This window comes from Pelobates fuscus, chromosome 2 (assembly GCF_036172605.1).
Source record: "Pelobates fuscus isolate aPelFus1 chromosome 2, aPelFus1.pri, whole genome shotgun sequence".
Classification (NCBI taxonomy): domain Eukaryota; kingdom Metazoa; phylum Chordata; class Amphibia; order Anura; family Pelobatidae; genus Pelobates; species Pelobates fuscus.
Window position 1 is genome coordinate 94,086,307 of NC_086318.1, and position 21,620 is coordinate 94,107,926.

Sequence of the window (21,620 nt, forward strand, 5' to 3'; positions counted from 1 at the left end):
AGGATTTATGGGAATATACCAATAGTCTTAATAAACTGATTACTGAACATCACTGAACATTCAATGGGAAAACCATGGAAAAATGACAATGCACATTTTATAAAGAAAATAATCAATCTGGAAATTAAGTTGAGATGGAGAAATATTACAGTTTGACTATTTTGAAAAATCTCCCAAGTTAGTTTAATCTACACGTAAATAAAAATCAATTACGCCTAAAAACAAACTAAATCAAAGCATATACAAGTTCCTAAATAAAGCCAAAAAAATAGGTCAATGGCCAAAAAACAACAAATAGTTTAACTTAAATCTATTGGCTGCTAGTCTAGAAACATTGTAAATGACTTAAGGAAACGGTGTCTGTAAAGAGACTTATCTATTTGTATTGACCTTTGTCAGGCTGGGCTGTGTTTCTTACTTATTCCTGGAAAGCTAACTGTACAAAAACACTGCTGGAAGAAAATAAACGAGGTCAGTGGTCATACGTCAGGCATCAGAGTCAAAGCAAAACGTGCTCTGTACTCGCTTCATAGTACGAAAGTTGATTTAATAAGCAATTCATGAGTCCAACATTTCCAATTAGCCTGGAAAACGCTGTGTTCAACTACTAGAGGTTTTATTTTGTATCCTCTATTTCATTATACGCTTCATTATGAATATTTCTTGTCTTTGGAAACTGCAGAAAGATGGGCCAAAGTGCTAAATATGGAGAAACAGTACAGACAGTAATATAATGTCTCTCAACAGTCAGCACTTTGTATCCAGAATTCCTCCTTCTCCCCATTATCTTTTTCCCCTGAATCTTAGAGCCATTGCAAATGGTCCCACAGGTACATGCCTTGTACATAGATGATAATATGTGTAGAACACTTCATATAACACTCGTTTGAGCAGGGTCCTCATCAACCTAGCATTACTATCAAAATGTGTAATAGTTTGATTTGTTGTTGACATGTTGGCGCTATATAAATGACAATAATAATAACAACATACAGCAACACATTTGGAATAGCCCATTGTTCTGTGGGAACATAAAAAGATGACATTCTCCAGACAACCCAACCACTGCCACTTTCATCTCTTTACCTACTCAATACTTTTATTCCAGCTTGGGAAAACATGATTATACGTTAGGATCAATGATGCCAGGTCCAACTCATAGGACAAACAGATTGTGAAGATAACAAGTCGCCACTGTATTCCATCCAAATTTTACATCATGGAAACATTTGACAGAGAGGGGGCTATAAGAGGTAGAAGCGCCTCTACCTACAGTTTGTGCCGATCCTTGAGGAAGTGCCTTATCAGCATGAAACACTTTAGTGCCTCTCCCTTTTGTGGCCTCCTTCCATACAGGGCCGTCTTTAAACGGGGCAGCTGCCCCGAGCCCAGTTACTCCTGGGGGGCCCAAAGTAGCAGCACGTGGGCCCCCTGCCTGCGTCCAATCCTTGTGTGCTGCAGCACCTTATGTAATCAGGGGCACCTGGCCCTTATGAGTGCTCCGGACCGGCCCCTTTCATGCTGCCTGCTGGGAGGAAGTGAGGTGAGATCACTTCCTCCCTGCTGGGAAGGTGGAGGGGGTGGCATACACAGGAGGAGGAGAGGGACTGAGGAAGTCAGACTCCCATCAGCCTTGGCCATCCAGCTTCCACTGGACCCCAGGGAAGCCACCCTTCTGTACCCAAAAGTTAAGGAGATAGGAGGGTGGCTAAAATATGATGTAAATTGATATATGTGTGTGTATCTGGGTCAGTGCATCTTACTATACGCTTGTGTTTATCTGGTTCTGTGTGTATGTAGTTGACTCTGTGTGTGCGTGTGTGTATCTGGCTGCGTGTGTGTATCTAGCTGCGTGTGTGTGTGTGCCTGGCTGTGTGTGTATCTGGCTGTGGTGTGTGAATTTGGCTGCGTGTGCGTATCTGGCTGTGTTTTTGTCAGTGTGTATCTGGCTTTGTGTGTGTGTATCTGGCTGTGTATGTATCTGGCTATATGTGTGTGTGTATGTACATCTATGTTTATGTGTATCAGTTTATGTGTATCGGTGTATGTGTACTTGTGTGCCAATGTGTATGTGTACCTGCGTGTGTGTGTGTTTCTGAGCGTGTATGTATATACACACAGGAACACAGACACACATGCAGTAATGTGTTTGTGTGCAATGTTGTTGGAACACAGTAGTGTATTTATGTGCAGTGTTAGCATATTTGTGTGCAGTGATGGCATTGGAATGCTGGGATGAATGCATTGCCACACGCATAGATACACACTTACACACACACATATATATATATATATATATATGTGTTTGTGTACCTGCGTGTGTGAGTGTTTCTGAGCGTGTATGTATATATATATATATATATTTGTGTATGTATATATATATATATAGCATATTTGTGTGCAGTGATGGCATTGCAATGCTGGGATGAATGCATTGCCACACGCATACATACACACTTACACACACACATATATATATGCATGTGTGTCTGTGTTCCTGTGTGTATCTCAGTGTTTGTGTAAGTGTGCATCTGTATGTATGTGGCAATGCATATATCCCAGCATTCCAATGCCAACCCCGCACACCAATACACCCCTACATGTGTACCTGTGTGTCTGCGTGTATCTGAGTGTGTGCACATATTTGTGTCAGTGTGTATATCTGTGTGTGTATATGCCATTGTGTTTTAAATATCCAGGATCCAATCAGATATAGTTGCCTTTATTGCTATACATACAAGTGTAGAGGAGAAAACACACAGATTCTGTGGGCTTTTTCCAGTTTTGTTCCATTCTCAAATTTACTTTTTGTTCGAAACAAGGTTTCAATGTTTTATGTGTAATGAAAACAACATTTTCCTTTTTTTTTTTTTACCAACAATGTAATCTAACTTTAGGCCTAAAAAAATCCTATAACGTCAGAGAATGCACTAGTTATTTAGCCACTAGTTGGCACTTAGCAATCATATTGCTCAGGTTCTCTTTCTTTAGTTAGGTTTGAAATTAAGGCCATTTTTGGGGAATGCATGAGCTTGTTTGTTTGAATGGAAAAAAGTCTCATACTATTGTGATGATTACTTTAGAAAGGTTAACACGTAATATGTCATGTAAATCAGTGCTAACTACCTGTCGCAACAATTCTTCCTGGCGCATTCGGATCCGTTCTCTCTCCATCTGGATTCTCTGGAGTCTGAGTTTTTGCTGCTGTTGCTGTTGGGTAGTAATGGCGTTGGGTAAGCTGATCAGGCCTGCTTGATGGTTCTGGCTGGGGTGAGTCTGTTGGGATATGGCTGGGCTGGGAGTCATCTGTTGCTGTTGATGCTGATGATTCATCACTGTGAGAAGACATATTTTGTTAGTTTGGGAGAAATCCATTATGGAATAAACATCTATATTTAGATGGAAAGAGAGAGACACACAAGGTTGATACAGCTAAAGCAGAGGTTCTCATTAGTTTTAGCTATATTGGACTAGATGGAAGGGGGGCATTTGTTGAGATACAGGTATGTTTTCAAGTGTTCACAAAGAGTTTGACCCCATACCATGGGATTGGTGCATGGGACTCCGGCATCATAACCACTACAGCGCACTATAGTGGTTATGGTGCTTAGAGCAACAGGTTTATGTGTTTTGGCATTACTATATTTGCTATAAAACATTTACAATTAATTTTTCTAAGATTTAAATGTTATTTCACATTTTTTAGAGACTACAGTAATACAATTACCAGTAGCACAAGCATGTTTTCCCTCAAACGTCATTTGCAGTAAAAAAGGCGCACAGAAATCAAAATAATAATAAAAAAAAAACATTGACAATAAAAAAAGAAGTTTATACATAAAGAAGATGAACAATGCTCAAATCATTGCATCAATGTAAACAAATTTGAATACAGCGCTACCTATTATAAACAAAGCAATATGAGGTGCAATGGTAACATTACGTTTTAGTTAAACTAACAGATAACCATTACAGCAGGGATGTCGAACATGCGGCCCCCCAGATGTTGCTGAACTACAACTCCCATGATTCCCTGGCTATCTGTTTCATTGAAAGAATCATGGGAGTTGTAGTTCAGCAACATCTGGGGGGCCGCATGTTCGACATCCCTGCATTACAGTCTTTGTTTGTCCCCAATCAACCGACTCCAGACGCATATAACCCCGATCACATTTTTGCCAGTGCTTTAAATTTGTACTTGAAACCTTATCTAAGGGAGTGTCCAGATATTTAAACTACAGCCTGGTGGAAAAAAAATCCCTTTAAATAATAACAGCATATGAAGAGTTCATTGAAAGGTCTCTCTTAGAGATTAAGTAACCTACATTAGAACTACAGAAAGATTGCAAAATCTACTAAAAAATAAAAGGGCAATTGAAATGTTTTCAATTAGCCAAAGGAAAATGTATTAGAAAAAAACATGCGTATGCAACATAGATAGGTGACAGATCTAGAGTAGATTTTTGAAGCACCTCGAGAAGACACTTTTCAGAACACTTTGAGAAATCCTTTAGAATATATCCAGTTTTTTGGATTCAATTTACATCACGCTCGGTCCGTTCTGTAGCGGAGAGTGATGGACATTGCATCATAAAGTGGTGGGCCAGAAATACTAAAACTTGCCGTAGGACCTGTGTACCCCAGGAGTTATAAACACAAGAGGAAGGTTATGATCTCTTAGCTGCTAAGCCGTCTGCGATAGCAATGGTCTGAGTGAGGTGGTTAGTAACCAGATTACTTTTAACGTAAGTTTTTGCCTGTGTCAGCATTTACAGAAACTCATTGAGGAGAGTCCCCCACCCCCTTACAACACACGTTTGTTAACTTGTAAGACTGTCCACTATAATGAGTCAGGCGTAAGAAGGAAAGATTTGCATTACAGTAAGATCCCACTGAACAAAGTATGTTTTTTTTGTTTTTTTAACAGCCCTTTTTTTCTTAACAAATAAGAAAAAGAAAAAAGTGTCACCATTTTTTGTAATTTATATGCATTTGTCGGTCAGCAAAATAATTGTTCTAAAGTTTTATTTGTTTTTTTTCAAATATATAGAGCAATACAAAAACATAACAAAGTAACATTGCGATAGTAGTTTACAGTATCAAGGCCAAAGATTCATAAACTTGACACCCTACTCCATTTTATCCATCACTGGTGTAGATAGATAATGGCTACAGAGAGGAATTGGGATGTTGTGATGAACATTTTTGCAAACCTGGTTGGTAATGATCCTTTATAGATGGTTTATCCTTGAAGTGTACCTGTATTGCTAGCTAAATTACTGCAAATTCTTATGGCTGTGGATTCAACGAGGTGCTAGACGCATTCCATAGACACCCTTAGGGAGTTTGGCTCATGCGTAGCAAAACACAGTTCCTGATTTTTAGCAAGAAAGTGGATAGAATAAACGTGGCCATAAAGGGATGTATTAATTATCCTCAGCTGGCATTAAGGGTGTAAATATGTACCAAGGAAACATTTATTGGATCAGTACAACACTGTGACTAGTCTGTACTGGTGACACAAGGCAGGATGAAGCATGGATTTTTGCCGTTTACTCAGTATGTAAAACAATTTAGCTGACACTGTCTATAAAAGTAACCCGCACCCTGTTAACATTGAACAGGTAATACAGTTGGTGCATTGTTCAACTGAGGTGTCTCCTTGATTTAGTAAAGGACAATGATAACAAACTTTGAATTTCATATCATTTCATATTATTTAATAGTTACTTGTGTTCATTCACTGATTATGATTCACGCAGTTTCGATTGTTACAAATACATTGGGTGAACAGCCAATATTGAATTCCTTAATCAATACTTACCAAGAATGAAGTAATGGAAGCAGTGGGAAATAGAAAGAAATGATGTTAGTAAATGTTAGGTTTATTTTCTTTATCATCACCATTAGCAAACATCATATAAGTTGTTTGACTACCAATAAAAAAAAAAAATATATAAATATATATATATATATAAAATGAAACATATAATCCATATACAATTCCCTCAAACCCTTTCCTCTTTATAACTATTATTCAATAGTATAGCTGCACTCTCTCTTTTTTGTGTATTATGTAGTATATATAGATTATTAGCAATCAGATCTCGATATTTATACTGTTCTATTTTCTATTTTTATACTGTATTACCAAAAACAGTCTTAAATACTTCCCAGGGGTCCCTAATTAGGAAGGCCGGTCCATAGTTTGGACTCAAAGCCCTCTGTTTTGTCCTTATGTTCCTCTTTTCTAGGAGCTCCATTTTGTCGGTATGTCTGTAGTGTATAACAGAACACCTCAGCAATAAGACTCGCATTGAGTAAATAAGATGCATTGTTCTTGTTCTAAATTGCATTTTAGTTGCATAAATTATTACTAGCAAAGACACCTAAAACTTCTCAGAAAAGCCCAACCCCTGGCCACACCTTCCACTCACATCCCTAAAATTAAAATGAACCCTAAATAATGTGTCCATTTTCAATGTTGGAACTTTTAACATGTACACTGGTATATAATTACGCATGGCTCCTTTTGCCTTTATATTTGCTGTGCTTTGGTGCTCCCTATTGTATTTCGTTATTTTATTAACACTTGCTGAACACTAGTTCTTTTATGTATACTGGTACTGCAAAATAGGGTGCATACATGCATAAATGGGGTGCTGCTGCAGCCGATAACACACAAGATCCAGCGCTCTCACTTATCCACTAAATACAAACTTCAAAGCTTACAGATTTTATCAGTTTTTTTTTTTTTTTTAAACACCTAATCTGAGTAAAAATCAAGGTGGTTTAGTTACAGTATATGATCATACATTGCATAAGCCTGCCACAACGTCAATGTTAGGGATCGACCGATATTGATTTTTTAGAGCCGATACCGATACCAATATTCTGTGAACTTTCAGGCCGATAGCCGATATAATTTGCCGATAGTCTGTACATTTACCATTTTGGAAAATAAAAACTATTTCTAAAGGTAAATGCTAGTGGATGCAGTGTGTTTAGACAGGGGAGCTGTGTGTGTTTGTGTAGTGTGTGTGTAGTGGATGCAGTGTGTGTTTGTAGTGTGTGTGTGTTTGTAGTGTGTGTGTGTGTGTTTGTGGATGCAGTGTGTGTTGTGGATGCAGTGTGTGTTGTGGATGAAGTGTGTGTTGTGGATGCAGTGTGTGTGTTGTGGATGCAATGTGTATTTGTTTAGTGTGTGTAGTGGATGCAGTGTGTATTTGTCTAGTGTGTGTAGTGGATGCAGTGTGTATTTGTCTAGTGTGTGTTAGTGTAGTGTGTATATACTGAAAGCAGAGTGTGTGGGTAGTGTGCGTGAAGTGAATGCTGTATATACTAAATGCAAAGTGTGTGTGTTTGTGTAGTGTGTTTATATAATGCACACTGCACAAACACACTGCATTATATACACAGTGTGTTTGTGTAGTGTATATAATGGAGTGTGTGTGTGTGTGTGGGGGGGGGTGGCATTTTTTATTAATTTTATATTTAATTATTATTATTTTTGTTGTCTCCCCTCCCTGCTTGTTACCTGGCCAGGGAGGGGGTATATAGCAGTCCCTGGTGGTCCAGTGGCATTGGCTGAGCTGTGGCTGTCTGTCTCTCCAAATACTGCTCAACTGGCTGTCTCTCCAAATACTGCTCACTGTCTGTCTCTCCAAATACTGCTCCGCTGACTGTTTCTCCAAACATTGCTCCGCTGACTGTCTCTCCAAATACTGCTCCACTGACTGTCTCTCCAAATACTGCTCCACTGACTGTCTCTCCAAATACTGCTCAACTGGCTGTCTCTCCAAATACTGCTCCACTGACTGTCTCTCCAAACACTGCTCCACTGGCTGTATCTCCAAATACTGCTCCACTGACTGTGTCTCCAAATACTGCTCAACTGGCTGTCTCTTCAAATACTCCTCCACTGACTGTCTCTCCAAATACTGCTCCACTGATTCTCTCCAAATACTGCTCCACTGGCTGTCTCTCCAAATACTGCTCCACTGGCTGTCTCTCCAAATACTGCTCCACTGGCTGTCTCTCTAAATACTGCTCAACTGGCTGTCTCTCCAAATACTGCTCACTGGCTGTCTCTCCAAATACTGCTCAACTGGCTGTCTCTCCAAATACTGCTCAACTGGCTGTCTCTCCAAATACTGCTCCACTGGCTGTCTCTCCAAACACTGCTCCACTGGCTGTCTCTCCAAACACTGCTCCACTGACTGTCTCTTCAAATACTCCTCCAGGGGCTGTCTCTCCAATAACTGCTCCAGGGGCTGTCTCTCCAATAACTGCTCCAGGGGCTGTCTCTTTAGCTAACCCTCTACTGGCTGTCTCTCCAATACTCGTCTACTGTCTGACTCTTGACATGGGACTGTCACTTTCTTTGCCCTGTGTCTGTCTCACAGTCTGTCTCCTCCCGCAGTGTCTCTGCCTGTTGAGCTTGGTATAGATTACACTCATGGTCTTACTCTGGTTTCCCCCGTTTCCCAATGACACTCCCCTTACTGCGTCCCCTCCTCCTGCCAGGAAAACTCTTACTGTAAGGGATGGAGTCCCTGGCTGGCTCTATCTACAACCTTTTCTCTGTCTTGAGTCTGTACAACTCTCTTTTTGTCTCTCTTCTCTCTCTGTCTGTCTCTCTCTAACCCACTACTCTCTCTTAACTGTCTCACTCTCTCTGTTGGTGATCCAGTGGCATTGGCTGAGCTGTGGGGGGGGGGGGGGGGGGGGCGGCAGCAAGCATTTACTCACCTCCCAGCAGCTCCTCCAGCTCCCCAGAGTAAGTCTCGCAGCAAGCGTGCCGCACGGAGCGCTGCCATGGTAACCCGTGGCAACGCTCTGACGGCCGCGGGTCTCGCAAGCTTTGCACTGGGAAGCTGGAGGCGCTGCTGGGAGGTGAGTAAATGCTTGCTGCCGGCCCCCCCAGGACTGCCGGTCTTGTAATGAGCCTGGCGGTCCTAGGAGGTATTATTGGCAATATCGGAATCTCTATTGGCCGATACCGATATTGCCGAAAATCGGCCGATTATATCGGTAAAACCGATAATCGGTCAATCCCTAGTCAATGTACCCCATTCTTGGCAGGTCCTGCTCTAACAACCTAATGTCTGCACTTTAGGTTGCATGTTCAGGTAAGTGCACCTCCTGTTTTCATAAAATCTTGTTAAACACATTGATCAACTCGCATTATTTGCAGAAAAGTTGACAGTTTTTCTCACCCACAGTGTTTCCACCCACTACTCTATAAATAGGGTTTTGTGCTTTCCAAGCTTGAGGAAATGGCTTCCCATTAACATGTCCTGAAGAGTACTTTCTGAACATCATGAGAAACAGGAAGTGAAGGGAGCAATGCAAATGGCTTCCCCTTACCTGCCAAAGAAATGTGGTGGTTCTGATAACTGAAGAAGTACTAACCTTTTAAATTATGTACATTTTTTTCATATATTAGGAACATAAATTTAAGCCATAGTTCCTAATTCAACTGGCAAATATTAAAGGAAATGATGGGTTAGGGATTAAGGAAATGAAAGTTAGAATTTTCCACCTTTATCTAGTGTTCCACAAAGTTGACATGGCCACTATTTCGTTACATCCTCTACAAACAATAGGACAGTTACACCCTCTTGCCAGCAGGATACGGAAAAGTCTGGACCATGTGTTTATAAGTTTCAGACCCGATTACTGTAACTGTTCATTGTTTGGGGTTTCCTGACCATTCACTTCCAACAAAAAGAAGCAGCAGGTGCAACGAGCAGTGATTAGTGCAATCCAGGACGATATAAATAAAACCGCAGCCTGGACCGTCACCTGCAAAAATGAAATCTTCACTTTCTATATTGTCTATATAATATCTACTGTGGAAAGATTGACTTGCAACATTCTGAATGTATATGTGACGTTTATGGGTGGTACAGTTAGATGGTGGCTTGATTCTTAGAAAAGGATTTATCAAGTTCTAATATTGGGGCATTTCATATTTCTAGAAAACTAAACACTCATTTTAAGACAGATTGTGAATCCAAGTATGTCCAGAATCACACAGTGGAACTGTAAAGAGATTAACATAATGTATACATCATTCAAGACTACAAATAAGACATCACTAGCTGTCTGTGAATGAAACCTCTTTATCCCCAAATACGACGCTCCACAATTTCCTCATATGCAGCCTTCTCGTCGATTTGCAGGCACTAAATGCAATTTTTTGTTTCAAAAGATGGGCTTATAACACACATGGATTGTGGATGCCATACAGTCAGTGCTGAATCTACATATTAAAATTATTTTATTCTTTCGAAGTTACATATGAACCCATTGTGTCTGATCAAGAATCACCTAAATGCTTATTGGTCCTTGGATAGGTAGGTTATAGTGAGAGGAAGGTCCCTGCCCCTGTCTAATTGTTACAGGATGAAGTGTCCTCTGTTCATCTAATCTCCATCACTGACAGACTTCTTCACAGCTTATTGAAGACGTTGAGCTACAGTCACTGTTCTATTAATACATCAAACAACTCTGTGCTACAACTTCTGTCACTTTATTAATTCATATTAATCATCACATGTGATGAATGGAATTGCTTCCAAGTGCATTATGGGTTACTCCAAACACCATTACCACTTCTGCTTTTAGAAGTGGGCATGGTGGTAGGAATCTGTATGTGCAGCATTTCTGCTAGAAACACTGCACATACAGAGATATTTGCACTTGTTACTGCAAGGGGAAGCATCAATGTCCCTTCCCTCCCTCTGTGCGCTCCCTAAGTTTCCCTCCAGTGAAAGTTATTACATTTCTTTTTTTTTCCCTTCTTTTAAATCCCCTCCCTCTCTAACCTGCCCCGCTCAGAGCGTGCACCGGTAAAATGGTCCAATCAAATGCTTATTTAGACGAAGTCCAATTAAATACATTTAAATACTTCTCTGTGAGCAAGGGTTTATGGGATATGCCCAACATCATAGTACAAATGGGAGCATGCTGTTTGGAGGAGCCACTTCCTGTCCTGCAGTGATGCTGTAAAGCATGGAGATTTACAGAAAAAAAAAATAAGATTTTATTCATATTTTTAGGCAGTGTGGAGTGTCATGCTAAGTGCCATTTGATGACATTTATGGCTTAAAACAAACAAGTAAGTGCATTCAGCAACCAGTGCAATGAATGAATGTCAAACCTAGACTACATCTGAAAAAAGCTGAGTAGGAGATTTTTTTGTTTTTCCACATAAGCTATTATAGACTGCATAAGTGAATAAGCCTCACCAGGTAATTTTCTGTGAACTACAGTGAAACGAGATCTGTTACAGTAGAATAACACGCACTTGTATTATTCCCATAGAAAAATGGTTCAAGATGTAAATGTATAGAGTTCACCACCTGTCTTGCCCTTATTTTTTAAGGAGAGGAATTGAAGACGAGAATAAATTGGCCTGATAGACATGTAACACGTTGACAGTAACATATTCAAAAAAGTGAAATGAACTCAAACCTGACAGAGTGTAATAGATCATACACTGTAGCCCAATACCCAAAAGACTTGCTGTTAGTTTAGTTTGGTCTTACGTGTGACTGTATCCGTGACAGCCTTCTCTTTTCATGAGCCAGGAACGAGACATTTTTAATGCTGCTAAAAAAAAATTCAGTTCAAAGAAAAACTTCACTTAATCCGCCGTTTTACCCCTGGTTTGAAAGGCACCAAAAGTACTAAGCACATTAAACACTCAGATTGAATCATTGTTGCTTTCAAGAATTACCAACACTTCATTGCAAACAGATGGGCTTTCAAATAAACAGACGCTGTTTTGGAAAAGAAAAGATGTGAATCTCTAACAACAGAAAATAACAAACAGAAAGGGAGGAGAATATGCTTGGCGGGCTGGAGGTAAACTATCTGAAGATTAAACAAGTTGCCCCCCCTGGAGGGTTGCATTCACTCACAGTCATGTTGGGATGTGGTACTGCTTAGTCACATTTAGATTATCTAGATAAATATGTTTATGAGTGGCTTTGTATATTCAAACAAAGCCAAAATATTGAGTGAGCCAGAGATACTGACTGCAATAGCACACTGTATTTCCATGTTTAATAAGTATTCCTGCAAGAGCGACACATGTTTCTGATTAAATGTACAGACCCGGCATCAAACCCAGGGATGCATAAAGCTGCAAGCCAAAGGGATGGCAGGCCTTCAAAAGAAAGACACATTTTATTTCCAGGACTAGAAAAAAAATAAAAAAATTGGGAAGGATAAAGACATAGGTGTAGACTGCCATTTCTTTCAAGATGGAAAGGTTCAAAGTGGGTTCTGGGGTGGTCGCCAAGAAAACAGTTTCACTCACTCTGTGTTTTTCATTATTTTCTTGAAAAGTCTACTAGAATGTTGGCGTGGTCTATATTGGCTTTTTTCCGGGAGTCGGAAAATCCAACTTTGTGTTTGGTTAACTATGTGACATTTTTAAAAGTTGGAAAGATGTAAGTGAGTGAAAGCCGCAGACTTGTTAAGTTATTCTTTCGTATGGTTAAGAGCAGGTGGCCAAAAAGATCTTAAACAGCAGTTCACTTTATAGATTTTTTTTCTAGTTTGAAATGTTTTCAATTGACAGCAATGATAATGCCACTTTCTAATTTTATTTTATTCATTTATTTTTATAGAAAATCACATGAAAAAAACGGTGAAACTGAACAGGTGTGGCACCAGCCACCGAATTCTTAAAAAACAAAAACAAAAAAAAAACTCTTTGCAGGTGGCCCAGCAGTTGGTCAAACACGTGTATAGGTGAATCTTAATTTACATCTATTACCATAAAATGACCTAGATTTCAGTAAGGCTTTTAACACTGTTGTCATAGAAGGCTTATCAATAAACTGCAAACTTTAAGTTTGGATTCCAATATTGTAGAATGGGTAAGGCAGTGACTGACAGGCAACAGAGGGTTGTAGTCAATGGAGTATTTTCGAAGCAAGGTCTAGTTACCAGTGGGGTACCTCAGGGATCTGCACTTGGACCCATTATCTTTAATATTTTTACAAGTGATATTGCAGAAGGTCTTGATGGTAAGGTGTCTTTTTGCTGATGATTCTAAGATATGTAACAGGGTTGATGTTCCAGGAGGGATAAGCCAAATGGCAAATGATTTAGGTAAACTAGAAAAATGGTCAGAGTTGTGGCAACTAACATTTAATGTGGATTAGTGCAAGATAATGCATCTTGGATGTAAAAACCTAAGGGCAGAGTACAGAATATTTGATATAGTCCTAACCTCAACATCTGAGGAAAGGGATTTAGGGGTAATTATTTCTGATGACTTAAAGGTAGGCAGACAATGTATTAGAGCAGCAGGAAATGGTTGGTTTTAGCAGTAGAAAGAGGGAAGTGCTCATGCCATTGTACAGAACACTGGTGAGACCTCACTTGGGAGTATTGTACGCAGTACTGGAGACCATATCTCCAGAAGGACATTGATACTTTAGAGAGAGTCCGGAGAAGGGCTATTAAACTGGTTCATGGATTGCAGGATAAACCTTACAAGGAAAGGTTAAAGGAAAGGTTAAAGGAACTTAACATGTATAGCTTGGAGGAAAGGCGAGACAGGTGGGATATAATAGAAACAGTTAAATACATAAAGGGAATCAACATAGTAAAGGAGGAAACTATATTTAAAAGAAGAAGAACTACCACATCAAGAGGACATAGTCTTAAATTAGAGGGGCAAAGGTTTAAAAACAACATCAGGAAGTATTACTTTACAGAGAGGGTAGTGGATGCATGGGATAGCCTTCCAGCTGAAGTGGTAGAGGTTAACACAGTAAATGAGTTTAGGCATGCGTGGGATAGGCATAAGGCTATCCTAGCTATAAGATAAGGTCAGGGACTAATGAAATATTTAGAAAATTGGGCAGACTAGATGAGCCGAATGGTTCTTATCTGCCATTACATTCTATGTATCTATAAAATTAAAGGAAAACTGTCATCACTTAACTGGCTGCTCCCCTGCCTTGATGTCCTTACAGAGGTGGATGTTACACTTTTGTTTTTCTACTCTCCTCCTCAGCCTTGCTGATTTGCCATGCTGACGGACACTTCCCTGAGCAGGGCAAACCTCCGCCATGATGCCAACACGCTGCCTTTGTTGCCAGGATCCCTGCATCTGAATGAAGTGATGTCACACCACTCCATTCCTATACTCCCTAGCCAGCAGTAACAGTGCCAGCTCGGGAGTAACCATAGCAACCACAGCACATGTTCTGTGATTGCTATGGGTGGAGAGCAGGAAAACTGCCTGTGATAGGTCTCTTCTGCTCTCCCTGTCTCTCAGCTGCTTGGCATTGAGTGTCAGCTCAATATATAGATGGAATTTGAAACTCTTATATAAGTGCTAAAGTCAATATGTGATGACAGGTTCCCTTTAAAGAAAGAGTCAGTTGCTATTTTGGGGTTTTTGTATGAAAAAGGCATATCAGGAGAAGAAGCACAGTATCCATTGTCCATGTGATAGAAAATGCTTACGGTTGACTACTGTTTCCAACTATTTATCCCTTACAAAAGTGTGTCCAACATACCCAGGTTTGGTTGAGACATTGCCAGTGATCTTTGGCTCATTGGTGTGGATGTGGTAACTGGATGGTGGTTTAGGTGAGCCATTGGTTGGGTCATTGTTTTCCTGGGATCTTGCCATGTAGTGATTTTTTCCATATGGCTGTAATCAAAGAAAGAAAACCTGTGAGTTAAATATATTTAAACATTTCAAACCAATCAACAAAGCATGAATCGCAGGTATAGGCTACTCTAATATTCAATAGCTAAAATCTATAATCAAACACGTAATAAACACAGCAAGCACTTTGACAAGCGTAATAAACACAGCACTTTTCCCCATATGTAAATAAATGAAAATGGCCCGAATGTACTTAGCCAGTGATTTGGGGTCAATTGTAATAATCTGTCCCAGTAGAACAATCAAGTAAGTACAGACAAGTCAGTTTATAACAGAGTAATTGCACCAGGATTTTATTAAAGACACGGAGGCTCATATTATGCATAACTCTTTCTTTATTTCCTCAGCAGCAAAGATAGAGGAATATAAATATTGTCAAAAAATGAAAGAAAAACTGTATAGGCATAACGGGTAGCCAATCACATGGTAGAGGAAGTGGCTATATAAGTCCTGTGTCTCCCACAATCCCCCTCTTTCTTTGCTGCTTCCTCAGACAGATAAGTACTTTTTGTTTCTCTCTGACTCAAATTTGATGATCGTTTATTTGTATGATATTTCATTGTATACTATTTATGGTTGTTTAGTTACCTGTTACCACTAGCGTTCCCCCTGGATCCCCCTTGGTGCTTTCCCCCCCTACCCGGGGATTTCTGTTACCTGCCTTTTTCTATCCCCCTCGTGCTCCCGCACGACTCCCGGCTCTGTGCTTTTGCCGCAACCGCTCTGTTGTCGGCCGCGGCTGCGCACGCATCCCTCCCCGCTCGCGGGCGGGCTCGGCGGATCGGGTGCACGAGCCCCTTCCCCCGCCGGGTGCCCAGTCGCGTGCGCCTTCCCTCACGTGCGGCGGCCATCTTGGGCGGACCTCGATCCTTCCCCTGTGCTGCCGTGCGGTCACCTTTGCTTTGCCGGGTCCCCTGGGAACGCTAGACGGTCTGTGTGTTTCGTTTTCTGTGGGTTACTCAACCCTTTGCTCTTCTTCATCCACCTTAGTGTCAGTTAGCAGTCTTTAATTGCCCACTGCAACTTTGCAGCATGCAGGATAGGGAGGATGGGCCTGCGGGTCCCCCTGGGGACTTCCACTCAGACAGCGCTGAGGGCGCTATGGCCTCCCAAGAATTTCAGGCCATGCTGGAAGCCACTATGGCCTCCTCCATTCAGAAGGCTATTGCCTCGGCCATGGGAGCTGTTACTACTTCCTTTTCACAATCAATGCACTCCCTGGTTTTGCCTACTCTGGCCTCCCCCGCCCCTACAGGCGTGGGGTCCCCCTCCCCTGCTCAGACTGTGCCTGGAGCCCGTAAGGCGAAGGCCAAGTCCAAACACGTCGGCTCCCACTCCTCGATGCAGGTTCTACCTGCCATGACTGACACGCTTGAGGCGGTCACAGATGGCGCGCACCCCACGCGCAAAAGAGCCCCTGGCCGGGCTAAAAAGGCTAGATTATGGAAACGGGCTAGAGCCCTTGATGATGGGTCGGATACCGACCGGAGTGTGGAGGAGGAATCCGACTATATGGAGTATGACTCCTTTGGTGATGATGATGTGTCTGGCGAGGATTTGCCCCTTACGGGCGTTAACCCATCAGAGTCCTCCGCCAAGACCCGGGGTCCAGTCTTAGGCCCCTCCGGGGTTGACAACACTATTCTTGATCCTCAGGGTAACCCCCTGTTCGACCCAGACGACCTACGTCACCCCCGGTCCGCTGAATGGGTCCCCCCGGATCATATTGCCCAGTATGTGGCCAAACGTATCCGCACACCCCTTTCCAAAGAAGGCCGCAATAAGCTGCGGGCCGAATGCCCTCGCCCTTCTCTCCCGGGCGCTGCGGGTAAAACACCAGATATTGACCCACAGATTGCCCAGTTCCTGGGTAAGTCGGGCTGGAAGCCCAAAAAGGGCCTTGACAATTCCCTGAAGGGATGCCAGGACAAGATCCTGGACACACTGGGGCCCCTCTCGAAGCTCTATGAGCTTCTAGATACTGCTAAAACTGGGGATTCAGTTTTGGACGTGGACGTGGCCATTGGTTGGGTCCAAAGGGCCATATGCTTGCTGGGGAACGCCAATACGGCGATATCTGCGGAGAGACGTAAGGCGATATTATTAAAAATCGACCCTAAACTGGCCACTATGACTGTGGCGGAGCCTGACCCGACTGAAGAGGGTTTACTGTTTGGTACCTCCTTCGTTAAAGACATGGGGTCGTATGTCAAGACCTTCACGGCGATTGACAAGGCGCAGGCGAGCATGAAACGTGTGTTCGCGCCTAAGGTTTTTGGAGGGGCCGGGCGTAGCAGGAACCGTCCACCCGGCCGGGGTTTCCGAGGCGCATTTCGCGCTACCAGAGGTTCCTTTTTTCCCTCCCGGGGATTTCAAGACCAAAGAACCCCTCCTTTCTTCCCAGCCAGAGGTCGGGCTTGGGGCTCCAGATACCCCCGCAGCGGTGCCACCAGCAGACGTCCTTACGGTGAGTACCCTTTCTTTCCCTCCCGTTCAGGTAGCAGGGAGACTGGCCTTATTTTACCGAGAGTGGGCGGAGCTCACCTCGGATGCTTGGGTTCTGCAGTGTGTAAAGGGGTATCGCCTAGATTTTGTTTCAGTGCCTGTCCAGTTTTATTCCCCCAGAGAACTGTCCCTTCCACGGGAACAAGACGAGATGATCTCCGCGGAGGTCGGAGAGATGCTCTCCAAGGGCGCTATAGAGGAACTGCCGTTCGCCGCCAAGGGCTTTACGAGCAATCTGTTCCTAGTGCCCAAGAAAGGAGGCGGAGTTCGCCCTGTAATAAATCTTCGTCCCCTCAACGCCTTCCTGCGTTACCAACACTTCCAGATGGAAGGTATACACTGCCTCAGGGACCTTCTGCGCCAGTCGGACTGGCTTGCCAAACTAGACCTGAAGGACGCTTACTTCACGGTCCCCATTGCTCTAGAATTCAGAGATTACCTCCATTTCACATGGCACGGGCGGCGTTGGCGTTTCACCTGCCTGCCTTTCGGTCTCTCTTCGGCCCCCTGGTGCTTCACCAAGCTTCTGAAGCCTGTGGTGACGTTCCTCCGTACCCGAGGGGTTCGCCTCATTGTTTACCTGGACGACATTCTGATTTTGTCCCAATCGAAGGAGGATCTCCTTCTACACCTGGAATGGACTACCACCCTGCTACAGAAATTGGGTTTCCTGATCAACTGGGACAAATCGGTCCTAGATCCCGCCCAGTCCATAGAGTTCCTGGGGTTCAGAGTGGACTCCGTCCAACAGTTCCTGTTCCTACCAGGTTCCAAAGTGAAAGCCATTCAGAAGGAGATTCGAAGAGCTCTGCGCGTCGCAGATTTGTCCATCAGACAGCTGGCGAGAGTAATTGGCCTTCTCGCGGCCTCTATTCAGGCGATCTTCCCGGGCCCACTACACTACCGGGCCCTCCAGCGACTCAAAGGGTCACACCTTCGGTCAGGTCACTCCTACGAGTCTCGGATACGCTTGGACGCAGAGTCCAGAGACGAGTTGGTGTGGTGGTTAGCACACATGGAGGCGTGGAATGGGAGAGCCATCTTCGGCTCCATCCCGGACGTGGTGATCGAATCAGATGCCAGCTTACACGGCTGGGGTGCTCGTTGTGGCGACGTTTCCACAGGAGGCAGATGGTCCGACGTGGAGAAATCGTTGCACATCAACTGCCTGGAGCTCCTGGCTGGAGCTTTCGCGATCCGCAGCCTTACCCCAGGACGGGCGAATTGCTGCGTTCTCCTCAAGATGGACAACGTATCAGCGGTCCGCTACATAAACCACCTGGGGGGTACGAAGTCCAAGATGTTGGCAATTCTGGCGAAAGACTTCTGGCAATACTGCCTCTTCAACAACGTCTCGGTGACAGCGGAACACATCCCGGGACTAGACAATTCGGGAGCGGATTGGAATTCCAGACACTTAAGAGACTCTGGAGATTGGCGTCTACACACTTCGGTGTTCCGAAGCCTGGACATGTTGTGGGGAAAGTTCCAGATGGATCTGTTCGCATCTCGTCTGAACACTCAGCTACCGAAGTTCTTCAGCTGGAGGCCGGATCCGGCAGCGGTGGCGACCGATGCCTTCCTTCAAGACTGGCCACGGGGCCTGCTATACGCATTCCCTCCATTCAACATGATAGCGCGCACGATCTCGAAACTGGTTCGCCACGACTGTTGTGTAGCGCTAATCACCCCGCTTTGGAGATCTCGACCATGGTTTCCCCGCTTGATGGAGTTGTCGATCGATTATCCTCGGTTGATTCCAATCTTCCAGGACCTCCTTCTAGACCCGGATGGGAACCCACACGAACTAGTATTACAACGCCAGCTACCCCTGATAGCATGGTTCCTTTCAGGGGACCTTGGATTGTCCCAGGCGTTCCGCAGACAACTCTCCTACTCCTCGATAACGCTTGGGCCCCAGGCACTCGAACTGCCTATCGGGCTTCATGGAGATCGTGGTCTGGTTGGTGCTTGGAACGGGCAGTGGATCCCGTATCTGCCCCTTTGCCTTTGATCCTAGAGTTCCTCACGTCCCTGTTTGACTCAGGCAAGGCGTACCGCACGATTAACCTCTCCCGCTCGGCTATCTCGGCCGGACACAGGGGTTTGGATGGTTCCCCTGTCGGCAGGCATCCTTTTGTATGTCGTCTTCTCAAGGGTATCCGCCTTGCTCGTCCTCCTCGGCCTCGCTTCTCTGCCTTTTGGGACGTTAACATGATGTTGCAGTTCCTCTCCTCATGGTACCCTAATCAGGAGCTGTCTTTGAAACGCCTGTCATCCAAGTTGGTGATGTTACTCTGTTTGATCTCTTGCAAGAGGGTCTCTGACGTCAGGGCCATGGATTGGGACGCCATTGCATTCACCCCAGAAGGTGTTACTTTTGATATATCCAGGAGGACTAAATCTGCATCCAAGTCCTTTTCGTATCCCAGGTTTCCTGGCTGTCCGGCGCTCTGCCCGGTGGATTGCCTCAGAGTTTATCTGGATGTCACGAGTTCCCTTCGCTCTGCTGATCTACACGATTTGTTCATATCTTTCAAGTCGCCTTATCGACCGGTTTCTACACCTACCCTGGCACGTTGGATACGTGAACTATTATCCTCTGCGGGTATAGACACCTCTGTGTTTACGCCCCATTCTGTACGGGGAGCGATGGCTTCTAAAGCCTCCTCGGTCGGATGTCGTCTGGAGGATATCATGCGGGCGGCAGATTGGTCCAGAGAATCGACTTTTAGAGATTTCTATTTCAGACCTATTGAACACATCGCATCTCGAATAGTTGCACAGCTTTGAACTTGCATAATATGAGCCTCCGTGTCTTTAATAAAATTCCCAGATTTTACTAGTAACATGACGTAAAGTCATGATTTTATTAAAGACACGGAGGCGAGTATTATTCCCTCCCGCCCTCCCGGTGTGGAATGGGGATACGAGATGCTTGAGACTCTACGGATTTTTTCCTGTTCAATAGGTATGTATTGATTATGTATTGATTATGTATGTTTATTTATATGATTGGATGGTTTGATACGTCTTTTATGTTCACTAATTATTTATCCTTTGTATTTCAAAACCCGGTTTCTTGTTTGTGACTCCTTATGATGCTGTTTGGTAAGTCTACAGTTTTGAGTCTGGAAATTACCATATTTCTCTGTCTTTTTTAGCTTGATGTTGTCGCATTGTTCCTGTTTCCTGTGCTGATCAAGTGGGACATCGTTTCTTCTTACCTGGTCTTCGGTTTTCGCAAGAAAGAGGGGGATTGTGGGAGACACAGGACTTATATAGCCACTTCCTCTACCATGTGATTGGCTACCCGTTATGCCTATACAGTTTTTCTTTCATTTTTTGACAATATTTATATTCCTCTATCTTTGCTGCTGAGGAAATAAAGAAAGAGTTATGCATAATACTCGCCTCCGTGTCTTTAATAAAATCATGACTTTACGTCATGTTACTAGTAAAATCTGGGAATTTTGTACAGTAAGCTGCAATTATTTTGTAGTTGCCATGCTATACTAATGTCACTTTATTATAACAGATCAATGTGAACCAGAACAACATTATCTTTTTATATCCAACTCGTCATTATATTCTTCATTACTTTTACAAGAGTAAAAGAAAATATGGTTCAATAACTGAAACGTCTGCTCTTAAAATCTTTCAGTGGTATCGATGGTGGAAGTAGTCTGTCAAGGAGTCAGTGTTATGCCATAAAAGTATTCCAAGCAACATCAGAATTCATTTCAAATTAATTGGCAAAATAGTTGAACTAAAAACTTAGCCAACTGAGATTTTTTAAATTTGCCATTCTGTCCTAAAATTGGAAATTCACTTTATTGAAATGTAAAAAACAAAAAAACAAATCCAATGCCTAAAATAACGTGTAGGGACTATATAGACTGTGTCACACACATCACAGAGACAAGGCGGGTAGGGAAGGAGAAGCACCGTTAAGGGACTCCTGGTAAATGGGTGCAATACCTAGGCCTTGCCCTGGGAGCTGGCATGTTATGCCATTGGCCAGAGTTTGAGGTTGTATACTAGTTTGTTAGTATTAGAGCATATCCCAAATAAATGCTAACACAAAGTGTTTAATGGCATTTTAACTTCACTTTGTTCCGTTTTTTTTTTGGTAAATGTTTACCCTACACTATGGAATACATAAAACAGTTGCTTCCATTTTTCAGTTAGCTATTAACAGCATTACCTTTATAAAACTTAAATTACCTTGTGTTCCCAGCGAACCATGGACATGTCATTTCTACTTATTTAAAATGCCTGAATCTTTTAAAAGATGCAAACAACTAAATCCCCCGACAGAAACACACTTGCACGTGAGAATACAGAGTGGATTCAAAATAATTATCTGAACAGGAAGCATAGCCATTGTACAGCGCTACAGAATCTG

General features: G+C 43.0%; 1 protein-coding gene across 1 annotated transcript in view; it reads right to left on the reverse strand.

Annotated features, from left to right (window-relative positions):
* Positions 1 to 21,620, reverse strand: part of WWTR1 (WW domain containing transcription regulator 1) — an 80,044-nt gene that overhangs the window by 11,271 nt on the left and 47,153 nt on the right. Inside the window, exons 2-3 of the mRNA XM_063442470.1 lie at positions 14,553 to 14,689; positions 3,127 to 3,335 (exon numbers count right to left, since the gene is read on the reverse strand). Coding sequence (XP_063298540.1) covers positions 3,127 to 3,335; positions 14,553 to 14,689 — 346 coding nt within the window. The remainder of the gene's footprint in view (positions 1 to 3,126; positions 3,336 to 14,552; positions 14,690 to 21,620) is intronic.